Below are 13,019 nucleotides of genomic sequence, written 5' to 3' on the forward strand. Positions count from 1 at the left end.
TGAGGCACTGTGTCACGAGGCTGTGGTTTTTCCTTTCTGTGTCTGTCTCAGCAACTGCAGAGTGAAACCTCTTAATGCTGGAAGTTTGTACTCGCTGGCTGCGCAGCAGCATTACAGCTGTTTTTTAGCAGAAGGACAGGTATTCCTCCTAAGGTGCCAGCTGTGGATGAGGGGAGAGGGCCCTCAGCTTGCAGGTGGAGCACAAATGCATCCTCTTCCCCTATCTGTGGTATGAGCTATTACTGTACATGCCTCACTATAAGCCTGATTTGTTCCTTCATGTGTTATCCCTGCCAAGCCAGGCATGCTGGAGCTCTGGATGCCATCCTGCTCAAGAGCTGTGATGTCAGCCAGGTGCTTCTGAGGTTCTTTGGTTCATTCTCAGACAGTCTTTAAATTGCTTACCAGTTTTGAAGTGCTTCCGTGTGCTTCACAGCCAGTGCAGGGTCTGAACTGCAAGCCTAAGAACTCCTGTAGGTTTTACAAAGCCATTTTGTACTTAACACAGGGCAGAGCAAGGGTGCTTATGAAGCTCACTGGACCGGTCCCCAGCTTCGAGCCAAGTAGGGTGCGGCTCCCACTGCACAAAGGTGGTGAGTGGCACTGTGGGAACCTTTGTGAGCCAGCTCCCAGGTAGCTCCTAGGTTTGGTGCGGCAATTAGGTTATTCCCCACAGGCATTCAGCACACAGCCACACTGTATGTGTAGGCAGACGCTTGCCCAGCCTTGTCTTACAGCCTTCTGGAGAACCAAGACTTCTGTAGTGCTTCTCATTTCAGTGCTCTTCTGGTGAGAGAGGTTTTCTCCTCTGCCACAAATTCAGCCCCTTCCTGTGTTCTCCTGTGATGGGCAGAGACAAGGACTGAGTGTTCCCTCCTGGTGATAGTCCTTGGTGTGGGTGTTACAGATTTGCTAGTAAGTTAGAATTAATTGACTTTATTTGATTTTATAAAATCATTTTTAATAGAAGTATAGAGGGATAAGAAATATATTTTGATGAAACTTGTAGTTGCACAGTAAAAGCTGCTATGAAATCCTTTGTACAGTCCTGTACCAAGGCCAGAAGAATGGGCTAGAATCATTGTTTAAAACTTAGGTAACAAATTTGGGATTTTACAGATTTCTTTGTATTTGACTAGTCTTCTGTATGTAGAAAGTGTATTGAAATGTCAGAATATAGAATTAATGGGAACTGGGGAGAGTCGACTAGAACAGCTTGTAGTTACCTGCCAAGAAACCGTGAACTTTAGTAAAAGGTAATTCCGGCAGGGGGAGATCGCGACCACCGACTCATATACCACCTACCCAAATCGTACTCCAGACCCATTTCTAGACTTTTCTAACCTTTACTGCACAGAATTGCATATAGGAGGAGGGTGTGTTAATGATTTTTGGGAAATATTATGATTATGCATGAATATTTAATGAATATGTATGAATAAGTTCTGTATATGGTGTATGATTCTGAAGCTTGGTGTGCGTTGATCGTGAGGAGACTCGCTCTCATACCCGGCCGTCAATAAAGAAGAGTCTGCTTATCTATATCACATTGGTGTTGATAAGTTCTTCATTCCGAGATTTCGGTGACATGGGGAGACCCCACCACTCCTACCTTGTCTTTTTTTTCCTCCCAGGCTAAATAAACGTTGTTGTTTCAGTTTGTTAAAGGACAGGTTTCATGTTATTTTTGCTGTAGTTGGACTCTAAGAAGTGGTGATCAATGAGATATTTTTGTTTAATTTTTAACGTTTTAGGGAGTGATGTCAATGTCTATAACCATTTCTACACCTGCTGCCACTCCTTTGTAGGTACATGGACTTTGTGCTTCTTGTAGCTGAATGTAATCTTTGTCATTCTGGGCTGTTTTCATTTGACAGATTTGTCTTGGTCCTAGCAAGCACCTGCAGCTCTTCCAGCTTGGGCAGAGGTGCCGGGCCTGTTCTGGCACTGCCGGCAGCCATCCAGGCAGCCCCATCCTGCCCACAGTCCTCCGCTGTGGCAGAGCCTGTCGTGTTGCGGTCCCTGCTGCCCCAGGCTGCCCTTTCCTCTGTTTGCCCCTTCCCTGCTGCCTGCCTTACCAGCTTTGTAGCATAGTGCCTAATGACAGATAATTAACATTGTCTTCCCTTCCCAGGGCGCTGGCTCCCTCGTTGCTCCAGCCGGGAGGCCCACCTCCCCAGTGCATAAATCAGTACTCCTCATGGCCAACCTTCACCGATGTCCTTGCCTCACTCAGTTTCTGCGAAAAGGGGCCACCTCTTCTCCATTTTTTGGCAAGCCTTTAGTTGGTGATTCTGGGGGACAGCCAGATTTGGGTACCCTAACGTGTGTCCTGTGCTCCAGTGCCACATCACGGCTCCACTGACCAGCCTCTTCTTTTCTTTACAGCTGAGTCCTTTAAGGAGTTTGCAGAGCTGCTCCATGAGGTAGAGCTGGAGAGGTCCATGATGGTAAGATGATCTGAAATGTGCTCTGGTAATTACTGCCTCGTCACAATGTTTAAATCCTAAATCACGGCCAAATGGCACCACATACGTTGGTGTGACATTTCCCATCAGAGGGAAGCTGGGAGCACTGGAAGTGTTGTGCTTTGAACCACAACTGGTTCACAGTGCCATGGCCATGGGCCCTGAGCAGCAAAGGGGAGGTGCTGGGCAGGGAGGGCAAGAGGTTGTCCCACTCAGTGTCCAAAACCTCTCCTGCATGCCAGGAAGACATGCAGTCCCAGGATCCTGCCATCTGCAGCAGGTTGCTCTGCAGAGCCAGGTGTGTTTGAGCTGGTAACAAGCTGGTTTTGTGATGAAACAAAGTGTTAAAGAATAAGAAGCGTGATGTGTTTTGAGCATCATTTTTGCCAGGTGCAAGCACGCTGGTCCCCCCGTGCCCCTGCTCTTGCCAGCACAGCTCTGGTTGGGCGACATGCTGCCTTCAGTCCCTTGCTGCATTGTGCTCTCTGCCCCTCCACAGCAAGTGTTGGCTTCCCGTTTCACTCCTAATTCCAGGAAATACACGAAGGTTAGGTTTGGTAGAGAGCTTTTACAGCATGCCAGGAATGTGCTGCTTGGCTCTGCTTCCCTCTGCCTCGTGCAGCAATGAGAGCTCGTGCCAGGCTGCTGGCTTGGCCAGTGCCGCAGGGGTGGCTGTGCCAGTGGGATGCCACCAGCCGCTCTGCAGGTCCACAGGCAATCAGGGAACAGGATGAAACTGGTAAGAGGCTGGACGAAATCATTAGGGTATTTCTTTATTAGTTACATCCCAGGTACAATGGCTTCTTTGGCAGTGGATAAGTGGGTCGAAGGAATTGTTTCGGGGATCATGGATGCTCTCCAACTTTTCTAAAGATATTTTTTTTTCCCCCTCCACTTGTAGGACCAGTTCTTTACAGTAGCTCACTCAGGAGATTTCATTGTCACCGTGTTCATCAGCTTTAAATTACCTAAACAGCTGTGGCAGTGTAGTGTTGTATCCCCTTCTCTGGAGCATGGGAGAGAGCTTGTTGCAGTAGAAGTGGGGATGGGAAGAGACTGCAAGTCATTTCCCTGTGTCAAGGTGGAGTTGGAGCCAGTGATACAAACTGGGGTGCATTTGCTTGTGGATTCATGGAGAGGGAGCACAGAATATGTCCCAGGAAAAGCATCTTTCAGACATCTGACAGGACTGGAAGAGACACGCGCTGGCTTTCCTTTTTCCCTAGCTGTCATTGTTATTCTTTTGCCATGACAGATAACCTGCTGTCATTCGTCTTCTTGGCTGGATCTCAGGAGAAGGAAAGCTCATCATTTATTTGAGAGACATGTTGTTAGAGCCATCAAGCTCAGTGCTGTTTGTGGTGAGAAACGCCAGACCATGAGAAAGCCATGGTGGGCAGCCAGCCCCAGCCTGCTGCAGCCCTGCCTTCTGCTCGTGTGAGCTTGCGGCCTTCATCACACCTTCTCTGAGAAGCAGCTCCTGCCCGTCACGGTCTTGCTGAGCTCTTACGGATTTTTTAGCATTGGAAAACGGCTCATTTCAGGACTGCAGCAGCCACTTTCTGACAGTGTACTCACCAGTATGAGCATCTGCTGTGGTCACTGGGAGATGCTAGCAACCGAGCACATCTTGCCTCCAGAATCTTACCCATCACAGCTTCACATTAAAGACAAGGGCAGATGCTGTTGTGGAAAGCAGGGCTAGTGCAGTGGTGTGCCTTGGTGGCAGGAGGGAGTATGACAGGTTGTCTGGAGCAGAGGAGCTGGCAGCAGCAGCCAAGGGCAGGCAGCTGCAGCAGCATGTCTCCTCTGCTTCCTTCCCTCCTGTCAGAACAGGCAGGACAGCTCGCTGCAGGCAGGGACCCAGCTGAGCTGACAAGTAAGTAGTCATCTGCAGTGTGCTTTGAGAATATATTTGGTTCTGGTTTGTGCTTCGTGGAGAGATAAACAAACAGCCTTGCCTCCTGGGGCTGCTTCTGGAGAGGGCTCACCCAGCAGCCAGTGTACTTTGAACATCAGTTCTCTCAGTCCTTCACATGTGTGATACGGACAGTGGTTCTTTTAAAATGGGGTAGGGGGCAGGTGCTGTCACTGACAGCATCGTCCTGCCTGAGCTGTGGCACAGGGGCCACGCACACCGTGCTTCACCAGGCGCTTGCTCCAGTGTGCCAGCGACACACCACATGGCTGGGCTGGGCGTTGCAGACCTGTGAGGGTCCATCCTAGCTTTATTCTGAAGCTGGAGAAGCTGGCAGGGACAAAAGCTGCCTTGGCATAGATAGGACTGTGAGGGGACCAGTGTCCCAGAGGGCTGCTGCTCTGGCAGGGGGTTGATGGGGGTAACACAGCATTTCAGGCAAAGGGCAATGGCTTGCCATGCAGGGAAGGTGACAGTGTGGGGGAAACCTGTCTGTCATCTACAGGATGTCCCCCAAAGCCTTGTGTGCCATGATTGGGGTTTTCTGTGTATTATAGATGGGGAAAAGTGGGTACGGATGGATTAAGTGACTTCACCTATAGACAGAGAACAGGTTTGCAGTCAGAGACATTAAAATCTAAGAGTTCTTGGCTTCTGGCCCTGATCAGCCTCTCTTTAGGAGGAAATTAATCTGTGTCTTGTAATAAAACTCTTTCTTTCTTTGCTCTGTAGGTACAGAACGCTAGTGATTTGCTGATCAAACCTTTGGAAAACTTTCGGAAGGAGCAAATAGGGTTCACCAAGGTAAGGCTTGCTTGTTTGTTTTGAATTTAAACAGATTTGATTTCTATTGCTATGTTTAAATTCAGTTTTTTCTCCTGGATTTGGCTTTTTTGTTGTTGTTTTTAAAAAGTAGACAATTGTACCATATTTTGACTTCATGCTCTCAGAAACTTCCCCATTTAATACTGGCTTTTGGCTGCTGGCACGAGATAGTCCATGCTGCGACTTTTAGTCTGATTTTTCAATCATAAGAGGCTCCAAAACCTTTTCCTGAATTCTTTGGGTTCTCTTCTGGCCTAATTCCAGCACTGTCTCCATCCTGAACAAGGAGTGCTTGCTTCGACCGGTGATCAGGGTATACTCCTTGCTGCTTTCTCTCTTTTCCCTTTGTTCATTCAGTGCTATTGAGAATAAGTTACTTTCTTCAGATAAGCGTATGTTAGAGCAGGAGGGGGAGAGAGCAGCAGAGGCTGGCAGTCAGAACTTTGTTATAGTCATAGGGCTTTTGTTATGAAATATTTACATAAAGCATCTAATGAGTCTTTCAGATGGACCAAACTTTTAAAGAAACAAACTATAAAAAGCAAATCCTGCACATAATGAGCAGAAAAGATTATTTTCCCCTTGTCTGCTATCAAGAAGTCCAGGTTCCACATTACTCGGCAGCAGCTTGAAATGGGGCTGGCTCTGAACCAGCTCAGAAATGGAGATGTTTTGGAGAACACTTGGGGCTTGGATTCAGCCCAGCCCATCTGGAGTCTTTGACGTTTAATAAATACAGGATTTGAGAAAAGATACTTGGTCACCATCCTGCCCTTCAGAATCCTCCTGTACAACTGTGTGTGTAGAACACCTCTCTGAGAAGCCACAGCAGCAGCGTGGCAAAGGCGGCAGCCGTTGGTCTGGTGCTGGTGAAGCTGCCTGTGCTGGTGGGTTTTGCAGCAGGCCTCTGAATTACAAGCATGGGGATGTGCCCAGGGCTGACAAGAAACGCCCTCCTCATTGATCTGTCTGCATTAACGGTAGGGCCAGCACATATTTAGAAAAGAGTCACGGGGAAGGAGTCATGGGGACAAGGTCAAGCTTATTTTCCCCTCTGTGTTTATGGAACACTTAAGTCAAGAGGGCAACAGTCTGCAAATGTTAAGATGACAGTATTAAAGTAGCCTTCAGGCTGTTTTCTTCATGGGTAGCCCTTGAGGTGTGTAAGGATTACTTTGTCTACAGCTGGAGCCTCTGCTCCCAGAGCCATGCTGCCTCCCACCCCGCAGGTTGTGTACCCTGCCTCCTGCTCCAGAGCTGGCCGGTGCCTGGCTGGCAGGCATGTGTCTCAGCATGGTTGGTGCTGTAGTGCCGGAGGGGCTCTGAGCACTGACATGGATTCACCTGGCAGCTTACAGCCCTTCCTTGTTCCCTGCTCATGGGGCAGGGTCGAGGCGTTGGGCAGTGACTGTGGCAGGATGCTCTTCAGAAGCAGTTAAAGGTGGTGGAGGATAGGGACTCCTTGCTGTTGGCTTGGAGTCTTGGTGGTTTGGCTCTGGTTTTTGTTTCTTATGAGGAACGTGAACTGCAAAGGTGTCAGGGGCACCTCACTGAGAAGAGGGCTCTGCCACAGTTCAGCAGAAGTGCTCACACACAGGAGCTTGCTGGGGAGCACTTTGCACCCCACCACAGGTGTGCCCAAGGGGATGCACGGGGAGGTAACACTTCCTCTGATGTCATCCTGCAGCCTTGAGTGGGTGCAAGTTTCAGAGCAAGCCGCAGTGTGCTCCAGACCCTTGCCCTCACCTCTGATGATTTCCTGACAGGAGCCCGCACTACACCACTGGCGCAGGTCCCGCTGGGCTGCATCCTCTGGGCATCGCCTCAGGCACAAAGCCTTCCTTCACTTGCCAGCCTGCAGAACTCCTCCGGGTCATTCACATCCCGCAGCAGAAGGCATGAAATACAAATGAGGACTCCTCACAATGGTGCTCTGTCAGCAAGGCACCCCCCTCCATTTCTGCTGCGCCTCCACTGACTGGCATCACCCGAGTAGATCCTTCCTGATTTACACCAGGGGGAGAGAGGCTGGGGCCAGGCTGTGGAGCAGACCAGAGACATGACACAGAGAATTTGTGCCCTCTGCTTCATTTCCCTTATTTTGGCAGAGCTGCCTTCTGTGAGATGTTTTCTGTTCTCTTTTCAAGATGCTGAAACCAGATAGGAAGAGCCTTTGAATTGGGTCTTTGTGAGGACTGTGGCTGGAGAGCAGCCAGTCAGTCTGACTAAGACATCTGAGTCTGCATTAACCCATTTTCCTGGGGTTGAATGGAGTCTCCTTGGTCAGATGGTGTGTTCCCACATAGGGGAGCCCCCGGGTGTCACTAGGACCTGCTGCAGCTGCCCCCCTCCAGCTGCCTTCCACTGTTAGGCACAGACCCATGGGTTCATTGCTCTTCCCGTGACTTGTTGGTAGAAGTTTGTATGTGTAGGCATCAAGAATAAAAGCAGAGGATCCAGGATTCCCCTGAGCTGACCTGTTTCTCAGCCTGGCCCCTGGCCCCTTACTTTGCTCGAAGTCTAAAGAGACGGTAAGACTTCATGGCTGGGGGTGCAGCATTCATTTGGTGAGCATGTGAAAGAACCAGCGTGATCAACGCTGCAGTGAGCACTGGGAAGCGCATGGATCGTATCAGGGAGGTGCAGGCATTATTAAGGGAGAGCGCCTGGGGTGGTCTAAGTTTTCATTTCACATTAGCTCATATTCACGAGGCTAGACTGTGCTCGGTCCACACAGGCTATGAACTCAGTGGATTCTGTGCCACATGCCATCTCTGTTTGGCAGAAGCTGTCTGGGTCCCAGGCGTGCCTGGTGAAGCCGTGCCTGACTGTGAGGTTTGAAAACGAGAGGGGTAGCTTGTGTGGTGATGGAGTCCTTGTTTAGCAAGGGAAGGAGGGGTAATTACAGGGGTGTGCTCACTACAAACGGGAGTGGGAGGCAGGATGGTAGGACTGGTGGTGACCCGAAGCCCCAGACGAGTATGGTGTTATTTAGTGCACATTCCTTTTGATCTACAGAGCTGTGTGGCAGTGATGCATGTGTTTTGCAGCAGATGCAGCTCTGCAGCAGCCCAAGGAAAGCCCCTCCTCACCTTCTTGCAAGACAGATCCCCTTGGCGTGGTGGGGCTGAGCTTGGATGCTGCCGCAGGGGCCCCGCACACAGACGGTGCCTGTCCCTCCCACCCTGCCGGCAGCCCCTGGCAAAGCCCTTGGCTTTCAGCTCACATGTAGGCAAGCTCTGTTCTAGGGTTGGGGTACTTCTGTTGAGATCCTTGCTGCGGTCCATAAGTTTAGGAGGATTTGAATAGAGAAAGCTTTTTTTTTTTAAAAAAAAAACAACAATAAAACCCAAAACAAAAATGAAAACACAAAGCAAACCAAAAAAAGTCAGAGGGGAAAAAATTGTTTGACTTATTGTAAGTTGCAGGAGGAATGTTTACTATGCTCTGGGATGCTGAATAAATCCAGTGTTTTTCAAAAAGTTCTTACATAGGAGATAACATGTATTCCTAAAGCACTTAGTTAATTCTGTTGTTTCATTAATAATAATTTTAAAAGAAAGGAAGGACAGCAAGTCCTACTTGCTTTAATCTTGGTGGAAGCAAGATCACAGGAGCATTTGAGAGAACATGGTGGATGAGGGAAAAAGACCAGGTTAAATTAGTGTGGTTTTATAGAAATGCTCTTCCTACAACCCTCAACAGCATTTTACTTCTCAGAAATTATCTTTTTTTTGTATTAAGTGCTGATGCATCATAAAAATTAGTTAAACTCAGGCATGAAGTGTTTGTTTCCATATGAACATATTTCTCTTTTCTCCATTTCTTCCCTCTGCCACTTGCCAGATGAGGCTGCAAGCTGAAGCAGAGCCTACCGCCCATCTCATCCTGTTAGGTGCTTTCCAGCAACAGCTTGTGATTTCCCCAAACTGATTTGGGGTTTGAATTTATTCAGTGCTGTCTTCTTTAATGAGTGATGGTTAACACATCACTGTGTTCATTACTGGGCATCCATGTTGTGAGTGTGGTAGCTCTGCTGTGATTTCAGCAGGATTATTGTTCCCTTCCTCAAAACAGGGCAAACTGAGGTAGAAAATGCAGCAGGAGTACATTCATTTAATATTTACATTTTATATTTAATAATTACATTTAATATTTCAACTTGTGGTGTTTTCCAGGCTCTGCTCAGAGCCACATTGCAGCTTTGCTCTGAGGAGGCAACAGGAACAAGGACATGTGGGCAGGGGTGGCCAGGGGGGACCCCAGGAGCACCCAACACTGACTGCGCACCCATCTCCTGTTCATGTCCTGCTGGGTGCTGATCCCCCACCTGAACCTCTGCAGGTGTGTTTGGAGGCAGAGGCTCCCAGCAGGCAAAGAGTTTTGTTGATTTTTGGGTTGTTCTTCTTTAAGAAGAAGAGAAGTAGCCACTTGAACTGGGCTTCTTACTTGCAGCTCGCTCTGCCTCTTCTTGGATGGGAATTTCAGAGGATCCTAATTAGCAACTAATGGTTAAGAGAGAGTTTTGGCAAGTCCATTTTCCCCTTTCCCCTCTAGTCCTCAGCTGCTCCATCTCTCACTCAGGCTGGCACTGAGCAGCAGCCAAGGGGCTCCAGCTTTGCCCTGCTCCTGGCAGCAGCGGCTGGTGTACAGGCCAGGACCTCAAACACGCAGAGCTAGCCAAAGCTGCTGGTGGATTGACTGCCGGACTGGGCAGCCTGTGCTTTTCGGAGGACTCCTGCTCATTTCTGGTTAAAGCAGTATCTGCTGAAGCTTAGAGAGCGAAGCTTTTGAAGAGCACCCTCGTTCACTGCTGCACAACTCTGCCTGCATTCAGGTGCAAATGGCTCGTTTTCTCTTGATGAGCAAATAAATGAAAGTTGGGTGGCTTCTTGGGCTTGGCAAATCTTAATGGGAAGGTAATGCTGTCCTTTGCTGAATATTCATGAGGAACTAATTTGTAGTCATGTTTCCAGATTGTGCTTCAGTCTGGGTGGTTTTTCTGTGTTGTATTTTGTCTTGGCTAGCTCTGTTCAGCAGCCAACAAGCTGTTAGAAGCCTTGGCTTGACAATTCAGGAGGGATTTGTAGTTCATCCTTCTGCTTCTCAGTTATATGTTAATTAGCCAGAGTGGGAAATGATTGGCAAACCCCCTTTTAGTGGCCAAAAATGACATTCTGCTCTGTGCTTCTTTCTGCATGGCAGCAGTTTTCCTGCAGGAGCAAGCCATGCTCTGCACACTGGTGTCCATCTCAGACACTGTTCCTGATGCCCTCGGTCCCTGGGAAGAGCTTGGTGCTCCCCACCCCCAGCACAGCTGCCTGCCCCTGCCTACCCACAGGTGCTAGCAGAGGAGGAGATGCTCCCTGAAGGAGTTGCTGTCTGGCCTCTGAGCTCCTGCTGCAGAAAAAGCTCTTCCATTGCTCCCCTAGGCTTTTTCTTCCTTTTCACTTCTCTTTTCCACTGCAGAGATGACCCTCTGCCACAGGACTGGCCATGTCTTCCCACAGGGTGCTGCCCATGCAAGCTGGTGGAAGAGCTGCTGTGTGGGCCCTGGTTTGTGGTCTTCCTGCAGCTCGTGCAGGCTCATGTTCTTGTGTCTGTCTGCATGGGTGCTGCGGCCACCCATAGCTCGTGATCTCCTGTGGGTTCATGGTCCTGTGGCTGTCTGCTCAGACACCATGGACACCCACAGTAACATCACCTCTCCTGGGCATGAGATCTCATCTTGCACGGGAGCCATGCGCTCTCAGGCTGCTGCGTTCCCCTGCCCTGCCTGGCACTGCTCTGCTGCCTGCAGCATCTGCTGTGCCTGGCTGTGGCAGCACGAGGCTCCGGTGGGCAGCTGCTCCCATGCTTTCCTGCAGCTCCTGGGGCAGATGAGCAGCTGCCCAGCCAGAGAATGGATGGTGGAGGGCAGGAGAGGTTGGTCCCTGCTCTGGGCTGGAGTGTGGCTGCCTCATGGCCACTCTACCAGGGTGGGGATGGCTGAGTGGCCCTACACGTGCCACTTGTTAGCATCATGGCAGGAAGGATGCCTGGAGCAGCATCTCAAGTGCAGGAGCAGGACTGGCACCATCCCTTGCTGTGTTGAGAGACCACCTCTGCATAGTTGAGGTCTTGTTGGTGGGGTTCAGAGCTAGCTTTCCATCACCAGGGGATTTCAGGACCTGCAGCCAGTGTAGCCATCCTCTCCGAGATGCAGGAAGCCGGCAGCAGGAGAGGTGTGAGCTGCAGACCCACAGTGCTGTGTCAGCCGCTGGTGCTGTTGGTGCAGCTGTGTTACACTGCATATCTGTGGCCTTGGGGTTTGGTGACTCCTTGTTACAGAAATGAAAACAAGCCTAGGTTCCTGGATGCATTAGGCATCTAATGAATGGCACAGACAGACAATCCAGATGTGTGACCTTACAGACATGGTAACTGCTGCTTCACAAACACTTCTGCTTCTCTGGATTTGGATTTATTTACCAGGGGTGTTCGTCACGAGGGTGGTGTTTTGTTTTTGACAGTCCTTCCTGGCATTGGCTCCGCAGCTGCAGTGCTGCTTAAATTGGGTTTTACCCTTGGAAGACTCTCTGCTTCTCTGCATTTGATATGGATCTCTTTTTATTCTGAGGCATGAATTTGCTAACACAGAGTTACAATATCGCTGATACTACAGAGGATGATACCAGAAGATACATTTCCCTTAAAGAAGCTTGTAATTACAGGGTCTCTGTAAGGCAGTAGGTGTAATTACTGGGGTAAGGGGTTTGCTGATCTAAGTGTGCCCTACTCCAGACAGTTAAATATAAACAGGGGTGATGGAGTTGGTGCCTCTACGTTTTTCCTTATTAATTGTGCTTTCACAATAGCATTGTGTAAGGATTAGAGAAACTGGACTCTCTTGTTGGGTGAGAAATCATTTTCATAGGAAGGCAGCTGGCAGGAATGCTTGTCTGCCCTTTGGCTGAGGTGCCTCCAAGTAACCAGTGTCCACCAACATGAGCCTGGGTGCTGATGGCAAGCTGGAGCTTCAGCAAAGGCTGAGATAGGTATTGCCAGGAGATCTGGCTTAGCTGTGAGTCTCCCTGTGTGCACCCACCAGAAAATAACCTTTCTGCTTCCAGGGGCAATACAGTAGTAGCTGCTGTGAGCAAGGGGCTGAGAAGCAAGCAGATGAATAGGCAGGGGCTAACCATGCTGGACCAAAGTACTGGTTTTGGGAGACCCCAGACATCCTGCTGTGTAGGACATCCTGCTAGACAGACCAAGTAGTCTGTGTAAGTGGAATGGGGACGCAGAACTTCATGGCAGGTGAAGCAACTAAAGAAAGAGAAAGGATTTTATGTAGGAAATGCAGCTTCAAACTTTGCAGTCACTACTGAATTTGTGAGGAATATAACTAATATCCACCAGTCTGGCAGAGTCCATCTGCTCTGTTTTGTGGTGGCGTTGGTGTTTGTTTATTCTTGGATTTCTGATTGGGGGCAAGGAAACAGGATGTCAGGGCTTTCGGGACATAATTGTTGAAAGATGCCATTAATTCCACAGGAGCCTGGAACTAACTCTGCTTTCCACTTTCTTGAGCTTTCAAAAGCTGGGCAGGGGATTTGGGCATCCTATACATACCCTGTAGTATGGATACACTAGTTCTCAGCTGCTTGGACCTGGCATTGAGGCTGTTACAGGGCTGGAATTTCCTTATTATAGCAATTTAACTGCCTCTCTGCAATCACTAATGGCTCCATTATCATCTGATGTGGGTATTTGTCAACCTGGCATCTACTCATGGTTGTTTCTTGATTGCCTCTGTGGTTTCACAG

General features: G+C 49.2%; 1 protein-coding gene across 3 annotated transcripts in view; it reads left to right on the forward strand.

Annotated features, from left to right (window-relative positions):
• OPHN1 (oligophrenin 1) overlaps positions 1–13,019 on the forward strand; it is a 68,543-nt gene that overhangs the window by 23,946 nt on the left and 31,578 nt on the right. For all 3 annotated transcript variants that reach the window (XM_037408518.1, XM_037408520.1, XM_037408519.1), the window contains exons 3-4: positions 2,389–2,450; positions 5,119–5,190. In XM_037408518.1, coding sequence (XP_037264415.1) covers positions 2,389–2,450; positions 5,119–5,190 — 134 coding nt within the window. The remainder of the gene's footprint in view (positions 1–2,388; positions 2,451–5,118; positions 5,191–13,019) is intronic.

This window comes from Falco rusticolus, chromosome 14, assembly GCF_015220075.1.
Source record: "Falco rusticolus isolate bFalRus1 chromosome 14, bFalRus1.pri, whole genome shotgun sequence".
Taxonomy (NCBI): Eukaryota; Metazoa; Chordata; class Aves; order Falconiformes; family Falconidae; genus Falco; species Falco rusticolus.